Source organism: Temnothorax curvispinosus, unplaced genomic scaffold, assembly GCF_003070985.1.
Source record: "Temnothorax curvispinosus isolate PA1 unplaced genomic scaffold, ASM307098v1 QBEX01011856.1, whole genome shotgun sequence".
In the NCBI taxonomy this organism is placed as follows: Eukaryota; Metazoa; Arthropoda; class Insecta; order Hymenoptera; family Formicidae; genus Temnothorax; species Temnothorax curvispinosus.
The window spans coordinates 750616-765704 of NW_020221636.1; the positions used below are offsets into that span (position 1 = coordinate 750616).

The window sequence follows — 15089 nt, forward strand, 5'->3', positions numbered from 1 at the left end:
CTGTAAATTTTGTAAATAAATTCTATTTTATCAAATTTGTAAATATAATGTATATTAGCATTTATATAATTATAAAATAAATTGACAGAAATGCGGGAAAATTGTTTATCTGTATTTGCATATTATCCATAATCTAACTAATCTAGCCATAATAAAGTAAGATTATACACAGTAACTGATGTAAATTAGCGTTTAATCTCCACAATAATATCCATATCTGATAATTTTTTCTAGAAAATTAATGCTGAGAATTAATTTTTTAGATGACTTAAGAAACGACCCTAAGACTTCGCTTGGTATAGACGTTCATAAATTTATACCACGGATTATTATAAATATCTACTCAAATCAGGAAATTTTTCTCCGAGAATTAATTTCAAACTTCAACGATGCTTTGGACAAGGTCCGTTACAACTCTTCCATTAATATTGATAACGGAGAGGAATTGTGCATTTATATCATTCTAAACAAGAAGAATCGTACTCTAGCCGTCATGAATATTTGTATCGGTATGACAGAAACTGAAATGATCAACAATCTCGGAACAATCGCAAAATCTGGAACCAAAATTTTCAAGAGTACAATGGATTGTGATTCTATGATCGATAAATTCGGCATAGGCTTCTACTCCGTGTATCTTGTGGCTGATAAAATAGTTGTTACATCCAAGCGTTATGATGATGATCTATACGAGTGGGAGTCCAATTCGCATCAACGTTACAGTATTAGGTGTGACCGCACTAACAATTCAATGGTACGTGGCACAAAGGTTGTCCTTTACATAAAAGACAGTCAGTCTAAATATCTAGAAGGGAGTAATATCAAGGAAATCGTTGAAAAGTACTTTCAATTTAATAAATACGCGATCAAACTGCTCGTGGAGAAAGACTGTGAAAACCAACTGGACAAAAATGAGGCTGAGAAGCAAGAAAAGACGAAGAGAACAATTAAAAAAGCGTACAAGATCAATAGAGCAAAGCCTGTCTTTCTCACAAGTGTATTAAGCAACTGTATTACCCCCGAGAGCTTCGAAAAAATTATGAAATTAAACAGTGATCAGAATAGAAGTATGTGTACGATATATTTCTCTGTGAAAAAGCCATTAGAGTTCAACGCTCTATATTCCCAATGTCAATCGCATGTCATTCAATCAAATAAAGAAAAAGAATGAGATAAAATTATACGTTAGACATGTTTTCATTATGGACTGCGAAAAATTAATGCCGAATTACTTGAGTTTCATAAAGGGCATATTTCACAGCAAAAATCTTCCCCTCAATATCTCTCGCGAGAAGGTAAATGGCAGTATCTTGAATATCATCCGTAACAGTATCGTAGAAAATTGCGTCAAGTTCTTCAAGGACGTATCAAGGGACCAACGCTACGAGGAATTCTACAATTTGGCAGGAACATCAAACGGGGCATTTGCGAGGACATAATCGCGATAAACTGGCGCGGCTTCTGAAATCTCGCACTTCCGCGTCCGGTGACGAGGCGTGTTCGCTGCAGGATTATATCAATAGGATGAAGAAGAACCAGCGATACATTTACTTCATCGCCGGCGAGAATATAAAGCAGGTAGAGGATAGCGTGTTTATCGAGGCGTTGAAGATGCGCGATATCGAAGTGATTTACATGACTGATCCCATCGACGAATTCATGCGGTGAAAAAGATGAGGAGCTTCGATGGAAAACCTCTTATGTCTGTTGCTGAAGGCAAGCTGGTGCTTCCCGAGGATAGAGCCCAGAAAGAGACCCGCATGCTGAAAGTGAACAATCTTTGGGCGTTGTGCAGAGCTATGGAGAACGTTCTGAGCGATAAGGTGGAAAGCGTCGTGGTCTCTAATAGATTAGTTAAATCACCTTGCTGCGTCGTAAGCTTGAAACACGACAAGACCGCCAACATGGAGAGGATTGTATATAAAGACGCAAATTCTCTATACAAAATGCCGATGGAACGCAAATTCTGTACACAACTCCTATGGCGTTTAACGGCGAAAAAACAATTTGAGATCAATCCCGATCATGTCATTGTGCAGAATCTTGCAACAAGAGTTACTATTAGCGGTGATCTCGATGCAAGCATTAAGAATCTCATAAACCTACTGTTTGAGACTGCTCTGATTTCATCTGATTTTATTCCGGAGAAACCCGAGTTGCATATTAATAATTATATTTATCAGCTAATCAAGAACAAACTTGGCATAAAGAAAACGGAGACTGGAGACATAAAATATAACGAATCCGCATATACATTTTTTGTGGAGGATAATTTACAAGATGACTTTATAATGGACCAAATAATGGTTGACCAAATAAAGGAGGAAATAAATTAAATTCTGTACATGACGCTATTTTATATTGCTGTATAGTATTTATGACATCGCACTTTGTGGTTTATAAAACTTATAGCTCCAAAGTATACGTGATTTGTGGTTCGAGGTCCATAATTCGAATTGCTATTCATATGAGAATCATGAAATAGTGTAAACGGTTAGTTTTAGATTTATTGAGTTCGCGTAATTGTTTGTTATTCCGGTTATTCGCATTTCCATTTCGCTAGAGAGCAAGATGGTTTTTTAATAAAGTCAAAAATTAATATCAATCGAATCACCACGATCCGATATATAATAATCAATTTGTTGATTCGTGTATACCCCAGACAGCACAATGTCCAAAATAAGATGTCTTATATTTCGATTTTAGACATAGGCCGGTTTTAGACATAGTCGATTTTTATTTCAAGACCGGCTCTGTGATTGGTTCATGACATATGAAAATTGTACTTAAGATGGTCTTAAATATAAGAACCGACTATAAATACCGGCTATAGTTATCTTATATTTAAAATCGTTTATCTTTAGATGCTGTACGACTCGTTTCATTGGCTACGGAGTATTATTTAAAGATAAACTTAAGACGATCTTATATATAAGATTTAAATACATTGTGTTATCTGGTGTTATCCAAATATACAAATAATAAACTACAAATCGTTAATAATTAGGAAGAGTACATCCTAATAGCGAATGACGAATTTCCGTGAATTTATTGCGAATCACGAATCATGAATCACAAATCGCGCATAGTTTGACACTAATATATTTATTATATATTTACGATAATTGCAAAATAAAAATATAATTCATTATTATATATATTATACATATTATTTACAATAAAATAATTATTTACAATATAATATAATTTTGTTACTTTGTCATTATTCTGCAAATTTTTCCTTTTTAAATCATCATTATTTTATTATTAATTATTATTCTTTTATTATATCATATTATGATCATTACTGCATAAAATTGTATATACTGCAAAGTAGAAGCGAACTCAACGTCAACGAAGTGAATTAATTCAAAGATTGTATCTTTTTTAGTATTCTTATTCTTTTATAATAATTATTTATTATTATAATTAGTCTAATTCATTTTCGAGCAAAATTTATTTCTTTTATTATATATAATTGTATCCGTATATCTAGCATGGAAACATCAAAATAGTACTGCTTACAGGAAAATTAATTAGTAGTAATAAAAATAGAGACGGAATCTAATCGAATCAATATATGATTAAATGTCAAAACAAAATTATAAAAAAATTTCTTTTAGATTCTGAATCATAACCCAGATAACAAAACATGAATGTGCAAAATCATGCAAATTATTACTGCGGAAACAATTTATGTATTGTTCCCACAAACATTAAATCGTAGCTCTGTTTAGAATTCATATTTATGCCATGGTATTTTTGCAGCAAAGATGTGTAAATTATTACTGCAAACTGTTTGCAGCAACATTATTATATCTAAATTATTTCCATTAATAATATTTAAACCACACATATCCAATAAAGCCTCCGGGCGTAAACTGTTGCTGCAAAAATGTAATGAATTTAAATAAACCTTTGCTTGAAACAAATTTAATATTGTTGATATATGACAGGCGTTTTGTTATCTGGGTAATATCGAATTTTTCCGTCATTTACAATATCAAAAAAATTTATATTTCGACTAATAAGACTTCAATGAATTCTTTCTTATAACAGTAAAGTATAAGTGAATGGAATTCAGAAATATTGTCTTCAGAATCTGTCTGAAGAAATCTCGATTAGGATTCGGTCACGTGACAGCATCTCATCTAATGCGTCCATTTCTACATTAATTGGGTAACTTAATCTCCGTTTAACTTACTTCTTATCTTTTTAGGAATTAAAAAAAGATCAAAAGTAAATTAAACCAAGATTAATCTACATTGGTAGAAATTAATGAACATAACTCTACTATTTTCGCAGTAAAAGTGCCAGCATCGTAAAACGTTCTTGTCTCATTCCTCTCTCTCTGCCTATGCCTCTTCTAGGCCTGTTGGCCTGTTCTTTTTAACTGAACTTCTTGCACGGTTCATCTTTTTCTCTTCACATTGGAGAAAAAAAGAGAAAAGATGAATTGTGCAAGAAATTCAGCTAAAAAGAACAGGTCCTCTGTTTACCTCTGTTTGAGGTTGATAAAGTTCCTAATTCCTATTGTTACGTGTATTCGTCAGAGAGGTGTGCCAAAACGCCATCTACATGTCGCTGCGATGCGTCGACTGTCGAGAGGAGCCCTTCCACCTTCCACTGCAGACGAAATTAGTCGTGGGCAGTGGGCTATCGCGCGGCTGTTCCTTACAGAAAAAAAAATTATGATGGCAAGCAAGGCTTGGAAGGTCAGTACTGCGGATCCCCGCTGGAACGTGCTGTCATGAGCCGAGTCGTTTCTACGGCCTGACAACGCGCGGCAAGCGACGATCGTGTTCCCGCGGTAGCGCCTCGGCCACAGGTACTGACGCCGTCTTTTCGCAGGTGGTCCAGCCGCACGTGCCGATGATCAAGTTCCGCAAGGGCGGCATCGATCGCGCAGGTAACGTGGACGAAATCAGCATAAGCGATCGTCGATCGTTCCCTTCGCGGGGAAGTAGGAACACCACCCTCTCGCCGATGGATTTTTGATTCGCATTGTTGGTTAGCAGTTGCGGGCACGATGGCCGCGCCATCTGGACGATCAGGATCGGCGCAGATGCAGCAGAGCGCGGGCGGCGCAACGGGCCCCCAGGTAATCGTACTGCCGACGATAGAAGATATTCACTTGCCGCCACGGTATCAAAGACGACCGATAGATCAAAAGGAAATCGAATATATCAATGTAAGTGTCGACGGTTATTCAACAAATATTTTTATTAACAGACGTAGCACCATAATGGACGTTGGTTTTTACTTGTGATAGCATGTGATATATGTAAAAAGTCTTTTATATTACTCTATATTTTATAAATTCTGTTATTAATATTAATAATGCTGTTATTGTATAAAAGAATATATAATTATATATATAATTAATATAGTTATGTTATATTAATATTATTATCAATATTAACAGAATATTAATAACATATAAAATTAATAGTTCTGTTAAGTCCTGCGCAGTGTGCACAATAGAGCACATACTAGGAATAAGAATAAATATTAAATATTAGGATATACATATAAATATAGGAACATTCCTGTAATATTATTAATATTAAATATTAAATCTTAGGATATGTAAATGTAGGAATATTCCTATATTTATATGTTATAGAAATATTCCTATACTTATATGTTATATTTTATTCTTTTCCATTGTGCGTTACGTTTAGTTATTATTTCTAATTCCGATTTCTAATATTTAATATTTATTGTTATTCCTAAAATATGCGCTCTATTTTGCGCAGGGCCTTAGTAATTAAGTAATTAATATTAATAATTCTCTATGTAATATTACTCTACGTTTAATGTCTTGTGTACATATAATACTTTCTTGTTTGTGTGTTTCAGCGTGGTGGGCCAGAGTGAATTTGCAGTGCGAGCATTTAGGAAACTCCGTATTTAATTAACTTTGTTATTGACCGACTCGGTGCAATGTGTGTTGTTAATAAACGAACCCCTGACAGAGAGCAAGCTGTCCTGCGCCGCGAGTATTATTTCATATTTACACCCGCGATCTATCGGGCAAGGTCTCTTGTGACATTGCCAGGGCCTGCTATTTCTGGAAACAGCTTTCAGCTCACTCCAATAACAGCCGATACTTGTTAATCCTGGATTTACGACAATGAGACTTTAACAAAATACCTTGCTATATCATGACGACTGTCTACTTGCGTTTCTCGTAGCTGAGACGAGACGAGAAGAGATTATTTCTCAATTCTCTGTGATTACGCGAACTACCGAGATATAAATACTGTGGACCTAAAATAAGTCACTATTCTCGATTGTCTTTGATTCATCGCTGTTGACGCGACAGGAGCGTGCGATAGCAGTCCATAAATCCGTAACTTACGAGTCGAATTAAAATCGCGCTCTTTTGCATCGAATCTTGGACACAATACTATCTAACAGAAAGCCTTTTGTAGATACATACTTGGTCTCAATTTTTTGAAAAACCTTTTATTAAAAGTTCATTTGCCTAACAATTTGTGTAATCTTTTTAAGAATACAGAACTCGAGATTTGTAGCAATTGTCTCTGAGAGTTCGATTTTTCTCTTGTTGCAATAATTTTGGAACAAGATGGGCCGCTTTTTGAAGCTCGAGGAAAAGTGACGTTCCGCGGGGCGACGGCGCGCCTTGGTACGGCCCTGCCGCGGCACGACGAAAATAGCAGACGACAGTGTGCTGCGACTCGACTGCGGCGGCCGTCCTGCGGTCCCGCACCCGCACCCGCCTCTTCGCGGTATCCGTACTGTGTATACTGGTGTATACGTGAACGCGGAGGAGGCCGAGGAGAGGCGATCCGTTCATACTTTTATCGAAAGTTTTCTTGAAGCGCGAAAAATTTTTACGAACGACCGGACCCATCCGCTGCAAAAATGGCCGAGATAACGGACTTCGGACCGAGGAAAACGTTTTTTGTACTCGCGATCGTGTTCGGCTGCTTCACGGTGCTGTGGCCGAAAATTCTGCATCCCATGTTCATAGGATTTGTCACTCCACATCACTCCGCATCGGACAACTCGGGTAAGACTCCGAAGTTTCTACGCACAAGGCGATGTTGACGACGCGAGAAAAATCGCTAAGAATATCGCTTTTTTATCGTAGAAATATACTTTCTACGTATATAAACAACTTAGATTTTTACGCCACAAAATTGGCTAGATATAAGAATTATTTAGGTGAAATACTTTGGCAAGGAGTAGTTTTTATAATGCCTTGTAAAATCGTTGCTCGTTGATTAATTCGAATCATTCGAATGATAAAACCCACTGAAGGACTACTTTACTGTTCGTATTTGCGCAGTGTGCTGCGAAGTAATATTTGAAAGCGATGTCACCGCAGTGGACATCATGCAGGAAATGTGTCAAAACATATTGAGGCACCATCCGATTGATCCACGCGTGAGAGACGCGTTAAAGCTTAGCAAGCTGACCCCGCAAACCTCGAGCTTGTGTAGGGAGGAGGTCCTAGCCAGATGCGGCATAGACCTGTCATCCTTTCTCGCCGAGAGAGAAAGCTTGGGAAAGACCTACAAGCAGGTGTTGGAGGAGATTAGATCGTTCAATAGCTCCCTTTGCCTTAAAATGAACTTTGGCGTGCCACTGTCACAATTAGGGATACCTCATCTTATCAGATATCATATCCTGATGCCGCACAGTAAGAATCGCAAGGATATATAAGTAATTGCGCGCCAATAGTTGCTATTTACTTGAATTTTATGCCACTCAAATATTCACTAATAACTAATTAACTCTCTGCGATTGCTTACCTAATATATTCTTGAGATAGGTTTGTCATTTTTAGTTTGACGCAACGCTTTGTTATTCAGATTGTATAAGTGATTCCGTATTAATATACTTTGACGGTACATGATGACCACATGGCTTGTAAATAGCTTATATAATAAGATAAACTTGGAGAATTGTGCCTTTAATGCATCGCATCATCAAGTATATATGGAAGACGGATTTGAGTTGTTCATTTTGCTTTGGTTGAGTGCCAAAAAAGTAAGCGTGATGTTTGGCAGACAAGTCTGGCCTATAGTCAGTTTCAAACACATCCATACTAATGACCCATTATATTCTCCTCATTCTAGTTTCCAACCAAGGTTTTATCCCAAATTTTACAATATTAAGGTCACCTGGCTCAATACATTTATAACAGTTTTTCTGATTTCTGAATAAAATGCAAAATCCTACTAATCTCTGGGACATTAATATAGAGTAAAAATATATTTTTGTGAATTGAGATAAGCAGACGTATATTTTACAGACAAGTCTTTTCTATGTATACAGGTACTATACCACAGGAGCGTCGTACTCCTCCTCATGCAGGTGGAATGCATCCCGCGCTGAGGGAGAGGGGGAGGGCCATACCAACCTCTCATATTGTACCAAAGGTAACGGACAGACAAAAATCTAACCACGTTGTACCAAAAATGAGGCCACCTCTCGGTAGTGCTGGTCACGGTGTTCAAGCACCCAAAGGAAGCGTAACAATGGGAATTGTCATGCCACTGTATACGATAGGAATAGTCTTATTTTTCTTGTACACCATTGTTAAGGTAATATATAAATCTGCAGAACAATTCTAATAAATATTTGGACACAATTGAGCCTTAAAGTTTACATTAATAGGTCCTGAAGAAAAATTCCGATAGCGAGATTATATCGGAATACCCGGGAGCAGCTGCTGAAAAGGAATTTCGGAAAATGGTATTCAGTCCAGAAGCTCTTGCTACTGCAATGACTGGAGGTACTCTGCATTATCCGAGAGAAAAGTCACCGCGCAGGACTGCTCCAACTATCGAGGAATTAAACGATCGTAAGTGCGTCTACAAATATATTTACTATTACAAACCACATTTCATTTACATCGTCATCAACGAAATGTTTTTATGAGGAGCTATTTCTTTCTACTTACGAGGAGAAAAATTTAGAATTAAGATATATGTTTTCTTGAGTATCTCTGAACAGATTTTTAAGTGGTGTTGCATGATGCAAGGTTTGCACAATTAGAACACACACGTATTTATACACGTGGATATACATTGCAAGATTTATAAATAAAAATGTGCATATTGCAAGTATTCGTACTTATATTCTGAACACGTTTGGTAATGTTCTACATGCTGGAACACATAGAAGCGGCAGGAGACATAGAGATAGATCAACTGAGACAACGTTTGGTCGAGACGGAAGCAGCCATGGAAAGAATCGTTGCCCAGATGGGCAACATATCACGTTCAGTAATGCATAACTCGAGCTCACAGCCAGAAATCAAGGTTTATCAGATTAATTTTGATGCCATTTCACAGTTTCAGTTTATTTAGTCGTTAGAAATGTGCACGTCGCTGTGTTCTGATTGCGTTACAAGCTTGACCCATCCAATGTACATTAAACATGTTGTACATTTAGTATAAGACCTTATCTTCAATATTTGGCTTCTTCAAATGTCGATGCTTGCGGATAACTGTTGCGAAAAAAATTACAAATTGTTGGTTTAAACGTTTATAGTTTATATGAGATTCATACTGATGTACTAGTCGAGTGCGATATTCGGATATACGACACATTTAGGTCAGGATATGCGTTCAGTAATAGAATTCACGTTGTATATTTTACATTTTGAGTAGTAGATGGGTCTCCAAAGTCCAATGGTCTGGCAGGGGTCGATCGCGGCTCTAAGGTATATCCCTTGCCTCAGAAAATATTTCTAACAAGAGTAACCAAGAGTTTGTGGAACACCTATTTCCAGTGCACTAGTTTCACGAATAATGAGTTTATCACAATAAATGTTTTCTTAGGCTTATATACATATATACGATAGTTTCATTATGACATGATTCTACAATAGTAACAATATTTCAGTGTTTTAAGTGCAGAATGTTATTATCATTTTATCTTTTATACAAGACATACATGATATTTCTCAATGCTAAATATTGTTGAGATATAAGTGAAACGATAGTTGCTCCTCCTATAGCTTCTCACAATTACAAATGCTAATTGTGTGCCTTGCATGATATCCGCTTATTTTATATCTTGTTGATATAATATATTAGGAAATGTACAAGAAAATTACATACATACACATATATGGATTTGTATGACATCTTTTTTGTGACTCGTATATATAATTATATAATTATAATTATATTATGTTTTTTAAATAGACGTAGAATCTTTAACATAGCATATTTTTTTATTCTGAATGGTTTTTGTTTTTGTTATATTAAGATTGTATATACATATAAAATAGCTTTTATCGAATTAATCCGCAAAATGGCTTTGATATTATTACTACATATGTGTTATTATATTTTTTATTTAAAAGATATGTACAAAATCAGCATATAAGAAACAAGTTATAAATGAGTAGCATATTAAGAATTTAATTTATAGGAGGACACTGCAGACCAGGAATCACATAGTAGGGAAGGAGAAGAATTAGATGTAGCAGAACAGTCGCCAACAGTTAAAGTCATGAGTATGGAAATGACAGCTAGTTGTGAAAGTGGACAAAAATGTAGCAGACCCACCACTCCCATTATTCCTCCACCAAGGTACTTGTTTTTCCCTCGTTTATTTTGCCTATTATTTTATTGTGTATTATTAGTACTTTCCGAATGATTTATTAAATATTATTATATTTGTTTCAGTAATGTTGAAAGGGAAAAAACGCCGCCAACACCCATATATTTAGAGGGTGCACTTCCGCCGCAATGTGAATTACTCGTAACCGATTCAGAAACTCAAGCCGAAAAGTCAGAGGACGACGACGACGCTCCAGTTGTTCTCTCAGGCAAAATGACTCTCTCTCTCATCAGCCTCGACCAGATTCCAGCTGTAAGGAAATATTAGAATTACCAACAGAATCAAATGAATCTGCGGAGCCTTGTTTTATTTGGTGATTCTTTCATTCATTTAATTGTTTGCCTAACTTCTGTATAGGTTACTTAATATCGAGATCACAAATCACAGGAACTAAATGCAGAATTAAGTGCAAAGAATGGTTTCTTGGCTATTACATGTATGGGTATGAATAATGCGCTGATTTCATCGTTTATTATTTCTATTCCCATTATTCTCTGTGATTTGTTCGAAATATTAATAACTAGTGCCTTGTATTTCTTATGTTTCGCTAATATCTCTTATTTTAATATAAGATACACTGGCTTGTTAATACAAATTTAAGTTTTGTCAAGAATACCCAATGCTTCTGAAGTAGATTGCCAAACTTGAAGAGTACTTTGCACTTTGCAACTTGGCGATTTATTTCAGAGACAATTTATATTTTGTTTAAGAGAACATGTAATTTATATTTATTTAATATTGTTTATGTCCGCGTGTACACAAATTATATATGACTAAACAGAGTGAATTTGTTTTTAATTTTATTTTTATAATTTTGATAAGTTTATGAATTCTTATACACTTAATGCTAATGAGATATGTTATGCAAATTGCCTTTTGCAAGAAACAACACTATAGCATTAATTATGCCTATATTCACATTAACATATTAACCACTTCAATTATACAAATAGTGATATATTTTGATATTTAGTGAAATATATTTGATATGATGTTTGAAGAAGTCTTATACCGCTATTTTTATGCCACTTAATATTGACGTTAAAAATTTATTGATTACATAAAATGAGTCACGTAATTTAACCAAATCGTTTTTTTTTTTTTTGCAATTGATAGCAGAAAAAGGATAGAAGAAAATGTTAATCCAATAATATACTTTTGCTTTTTATGACATTTTTTTTACAGATGCAACAATATAAAATACATGTATAAAATACGACTGCATTTTCAAAAATAGAATTATAGAAGTTTATTATAATATACAAGATGAACAAAATAAAGCGTGATAAATTTTTATCTCTCCAAAAATATTGTTTCTAGAGAAAAATGTTTCAAACAAAAGTTGTTAAGTTTGAAGGAGGACACATGGTTCCGATGCGAGTCATGTCATAAATAGATACTGTCATTTTCAAGAAATTTTAAAGGAGACTAATTTCTTAAATGGAACTTGATTTTTTCCCTTGAGATAAAAGTTGTAGATCTCGTCGAGACGTGTTTAAAACACTAAAAAAAACTCTTTCATTAAGAATTTTCTAAGATATTTAAATTTTTGTCAATATTTTTAATATAAAATATGAAATATCTTGAAGTATTCACTTTTCGATTACTTTACCTTCATATTTTTATGAAAGAAAGCGAATAATAATATTAATTTTTACATTTGCAATTTTGCAAAATTGAATGCGTCTACAAAATGCAATCGAATTTTTTACAATAATTTTTTTTTCTTTTACAACAATTGATTCCGTTTATTATTCTACGTATAAAAGTATAAAGGTAAAATTGAAAAGTGAATACTTTAAAAATATTATAACAAAATTTTAAATATCTTAGAAAATTCTTAACGAAAGAGAGCTTTATTATAGTGTTTTAAACACGTCTCGACGAGATCTACAATTTTGATCTCAGGGTGCTTCCGAAGAGGCGCTCGGGGTTAGGTTTTGGTATAGTGCACGTAACATATGCTATACCAAAATCTAACCCCGAGCCAGGCCCGAGCGCTTCTTCGGAAGCACCCTCAAAGAAAAAATCAAGTTCCATTTAAGAAATTAGTTGCTTTTAAAATTTCTTGAAAACGACATCTATGACATGACTCACATCGGAATCATGTGTCCCCCTTCAAACCAAATGAATTTTGTTTGAAACATTTTTCTCTAGAAACAATATCTTTGAGGCTAAAAATTCGTTTTATTTTGTCTGCCCTATATAAATTATTCTCAGTACTTAATATATAGAAGTAATATATAGAATTTAAAAATAAAACCCTAAGAAAAGAAATATTTTGCAAAACATTTTAGTTGATATTTATATATGTTTACAAAACTGTTCAAGTATTTAAACCTCATATAATGAAATGTTTACTAATAACGTAGACTGAGTACTGTGTTTCTAAATATTCGAGAACCTGCGTACATTTGGCGTACATGTGCGCACATTTTATATCTTATAAGATATTTGATCAGTTAATAACAGCTATATAATGGCTTCGAAAAGTACAAAAATAAAACTCTTGCAATGCATAATCGAGGAGAACAATCAGAAAACTCGGAAACGTAGAAGAATGGTATTGTATTTCACAAATACTTAATAAAGAAGTGACTTGTCCAATGGTATTATTTTAAGTGAATAATTGATCATAAAGACTTCTCGTAGTTAATTTGTAGCATCATAATTTTATTATATGCTCATTAACGTGAAAATTATGACAAAAAAATGTTTTGTAGCCAAAACTTTTTTGTACTCAAAAATTGAATAATTAAAACGTTTGATTATTTTGTATCATCAAGTTTAAAATAGATTCAACTCGGTTAAAAACTGTGTGACTCATCCTTTATTTTATTTAATAAATAATCTGTTTCTTATGTTGAATTATTTTGTTTTCTAATTTAAAATGCAATTTTATAAACAATCATATTTAACGTATAGGATTCGGAGGCTGAAGATCCAGATAAAAAGAGAAAAAAGGTTTCGGACACTCAAGCGGAAATTCGAGATGTAAAAGATAAGAAAAACAAAATATTGCAAAAGAAAGAGGAAGATAAGGAAAATAGAGAAGTAGAGGAAGATGAAAATGAAGAAGTAGAGGAACAGGAAAATGGAGAAGTTGAGGAACAGGAAAATGGAGAAGTAGAGGAAGAGGAAAATGAAGAAGTAGAGGAAGAAGAAAGTGAAGAAGAAGAGGAAGAAGAAAGTGAAGAAGAAGAGGAGGAAGAAGAGGAAAGTGAAGAAGAAGAAAAGGGGGAAGAAGAGGAGAAAGAAGAAAAAAAGAAAAAAGAAAAAGAGCTAGAAGAGGAGGAGGACGAGGAATGGGAGGAGGATGAGGAGGACGAGGAAGACGAGGATGAAGATGAAGATGAAGATGAAGATGAAGATGAAGAAGATGAAGATTACAGAAAAGTGACTTACAACCTTAGAAAAAATATACGAAAAGAAAAAAAATAAAGAACTCAGTTAAGAGTGAAAAGACTTAAAAGTAATTCTGTTTCTTCAGATGTGGATCAGTGTTTACCAATCTTTAATAAGTCCTCTTATTATAATGAAAATAATTATGATTACTATAATATGTAATATGTAAGAAAGCTGGTGTAATACTCTCACAATATGAAGACGCATAAACTCGTTGGTTGAGCACTGCCAGATAACCTAAAATGTTATATGCATCACGTTTCCGTTTTCTTTTTTTTTTCTTTTTAATTGACATATATTTCACATTTTGTAGAATCCTAAATTTATTAATCACAGGGGCCAAAAGAAAGAGAGGCAGTGCTGTCTATGTCACGTTACAATGCCATGATGGCATAGATACATCGAGCTATAACACATCTACTACTCGTAGTTAGAAATTCATGAAATGGTGTTTTAGGATTGCCCGATAGATAAAAATAACAGAGCGTCATTAATCGGTCCAAGTGTATCATAATATGATATGCATGAAAAATTCGTGGAGATTGGCAAGCACTGATACAACTTTCACGAAAGTCAAAGATCTTTTCTTTTTTGTACTACAGCTAGGGTTCACTCTCGTAAACTTTTTCTTCATGTACTAATCATTGTTCGATAAATGTTTAATTTTATATCATATTACAGCATTTTTGTGTTTCATATTTTTAATTTTCATATTAAATTCTGTAATTTACGCGCGCTTTCCGATTTTTCTGTATTTATTGTGAAACATAAAATGCTTTATTATTTCTATAATTCTAGTCTCAGTTTGTAAATGTAAATTAAAATATATTTGTTTAAAGTATATAAAAATTTTATTTTATTATTAAAATAAATTTCATTTACAGATTATTTTATTATATATAATTAGATATTGATATTTTATAAAATATAATTTAAAGAACAGGATAGATATATTCGTTGTATTTTAGAATAATTTATAGTATCAAATAAGTTGTAATTTTAATTGCTTTTACATAAAAGTCAATACGGCAAAAAATAGCGAAAAAACAGGATGTAATTGGTTGAATAATAAA

General features: G+C 34.0%; 4 protein-coding genes across 7 annotated transcripts; all 4 read left to right on the plus strand.

Annotated features, from left to right (window-relative positions):
* Positions 1-511: 511 nt before the first annotated feature.
* Positions 512-1668, plus strand: LOC112461870 (heat shock protein 83-like). The gene is made up of 2 exons (XM_025027277.1): positions 512-754; positions 1408-1668. The coding sequence occupies exons 1-2, from the start codon at positions 512-514 to the stop codon at positions 1666-1668; spliced, it is 504 nt and encodes a 167-aa protein (XP_024883045.1).
* A 5-nt stretch (positions 1669-1673) lies between these two features.
* LOC112461871 (heat shock protein 83-like) lies at positions 1674-2336 on the plus strand. The gene has a single exon (XM_025027278.1). The coding sequence runs from the start codon at positions 1674-1676 to the stop codon at positions 2334-2336; it is 663 nt and encodes a 220-aa protein (XP_024883046.1).
* Positions 2337-4581: 2245 nt separating this feature from the next.
* On the plus strand, positions 4582-5981 carry LOC112461887 (28S ribosomal protein S36, mitochondrial). 2 transcript variants are annotated; one of them, XM_025027305.1, is made up of 4 exons: positions 4582-4715; positions 4852-4909; positions 5016-5191; positions 5863-5981. In XM_025027305.1, the coding sequence occupies exons 1-4, from the start codon at positions 4590-4592 to the stop codon at positions 5878-5880; spliced, it is 378 nt and encodes a 125-aa protein (XP_024883073.1). In that variant the 5' UTR covers positions 4582-4589; the 3' UTR covers positions 5881-5981. The 2 variants fall into 2 exon arrangements, with proteins under 2 accessions (XP_024883073.1, XP_024883074.1); XM_025027306.1 differs by having other exon boundaries at positions 4589-4715; positions 5019-5191.
* Positions 5982-6089: 108 nt separating this feature from the next.
* Positions 6090-14821, plus strand: LOC112461883 (myb-like protein X). Of its 3 annotated transcripts, none has more exons than XM_025027295.1 (8): positions 6090-7039; positions 7319-7672; positions 8311-8579; positions 8653-8839; positions 9160-9299; positions 10420-10580; positions 10677-10863; positions 13537-14821. In XM_025027295.1, the coding sequence occupies exons 1-8, from the start codon at positions 6892-6894 to the stop codon at positions 14050-14052; spliced, it is 1962 nt and encodes a 653-aa protein (XP_024883063.1). In that variant the 5' UTR covers positions 6090-6891; the 3' UTR covers positions 14053-14821. The 3 variants fall into 3 exon arrangements, with proteins under 3 accessions (XP_024883063.1, XP_024883064.1, XP_024883065.1); XM_025027296.1 differs by lacking the exon at positions 9160-9299 and adding an exon at positions 9651-9703; XM_025027297.1 differs by lacking the exon at positions 7319-7672.
* The last annotated feature ends 268 nt before the right edge of the window (positions 14822-15089 follow it).

Coding starts and splice junctions, on each gene's coding strand:
- LOC112461870 (XM_025027277.1), top strand. CDS start 512: ATGACAGAAACTGAAATGATCAACAATCTCGGAACAATCGCAAAATCT. Junction 755..1,407: donor ACCGCACTAACAATTCAATG/GTACGTGGCACA, acceptor ACAATTTGGCAG/GAACATCAAACGGGGCATTT.
- LOC112461871 (XM_025027278.1), top strand. CDS start 1,674: ATGAGGAGCTTCGATGGAAAACCTCTTATGTCTGTTGCTGAAGGCAAG.
- LOC112461887 (XM_025027305.1), top strand. CDS start 4,590: ATGCGTCGACTGTCGAGAGGAGCCCTTCCACCTTCCACTGCAGACGAA. Junction 4,716..4,851: donor TGGCAAGCAAGGCTTGGAAG/GTCAGTACTGCG, acceptor GTCTTTTCGCAG/GTGGTCCAGCCGCACGTGCC. Junction 4,910..5,015: donor GGGCGGCATCGATCGCGCAG/GTAACGTGGACG, acceptor ATTGTTGGTTAG/CAGTTGCGGGCACGATGGCC.
- LOC112461883 (XM_025027295.1), top strand. CDS start 6,892: ATGGCCGAGATAACGGACTTCGGACCGAGGAAAACGTTTTTTGTACTC. Junction 7,040..7,318: donor CTCCGCATCGGACAACTCGG/GTAAGACTCCGA, acceptor GTATTTGCGCAG/TGTGCTGCGAAGTAATATTT. Junction 7,673..8,310: donor TCATATCCTGATGCCGCACA/GTAAGAATCGCA, acceptor CTATGTATACAG/GTACTATACCACAGGAGCGT.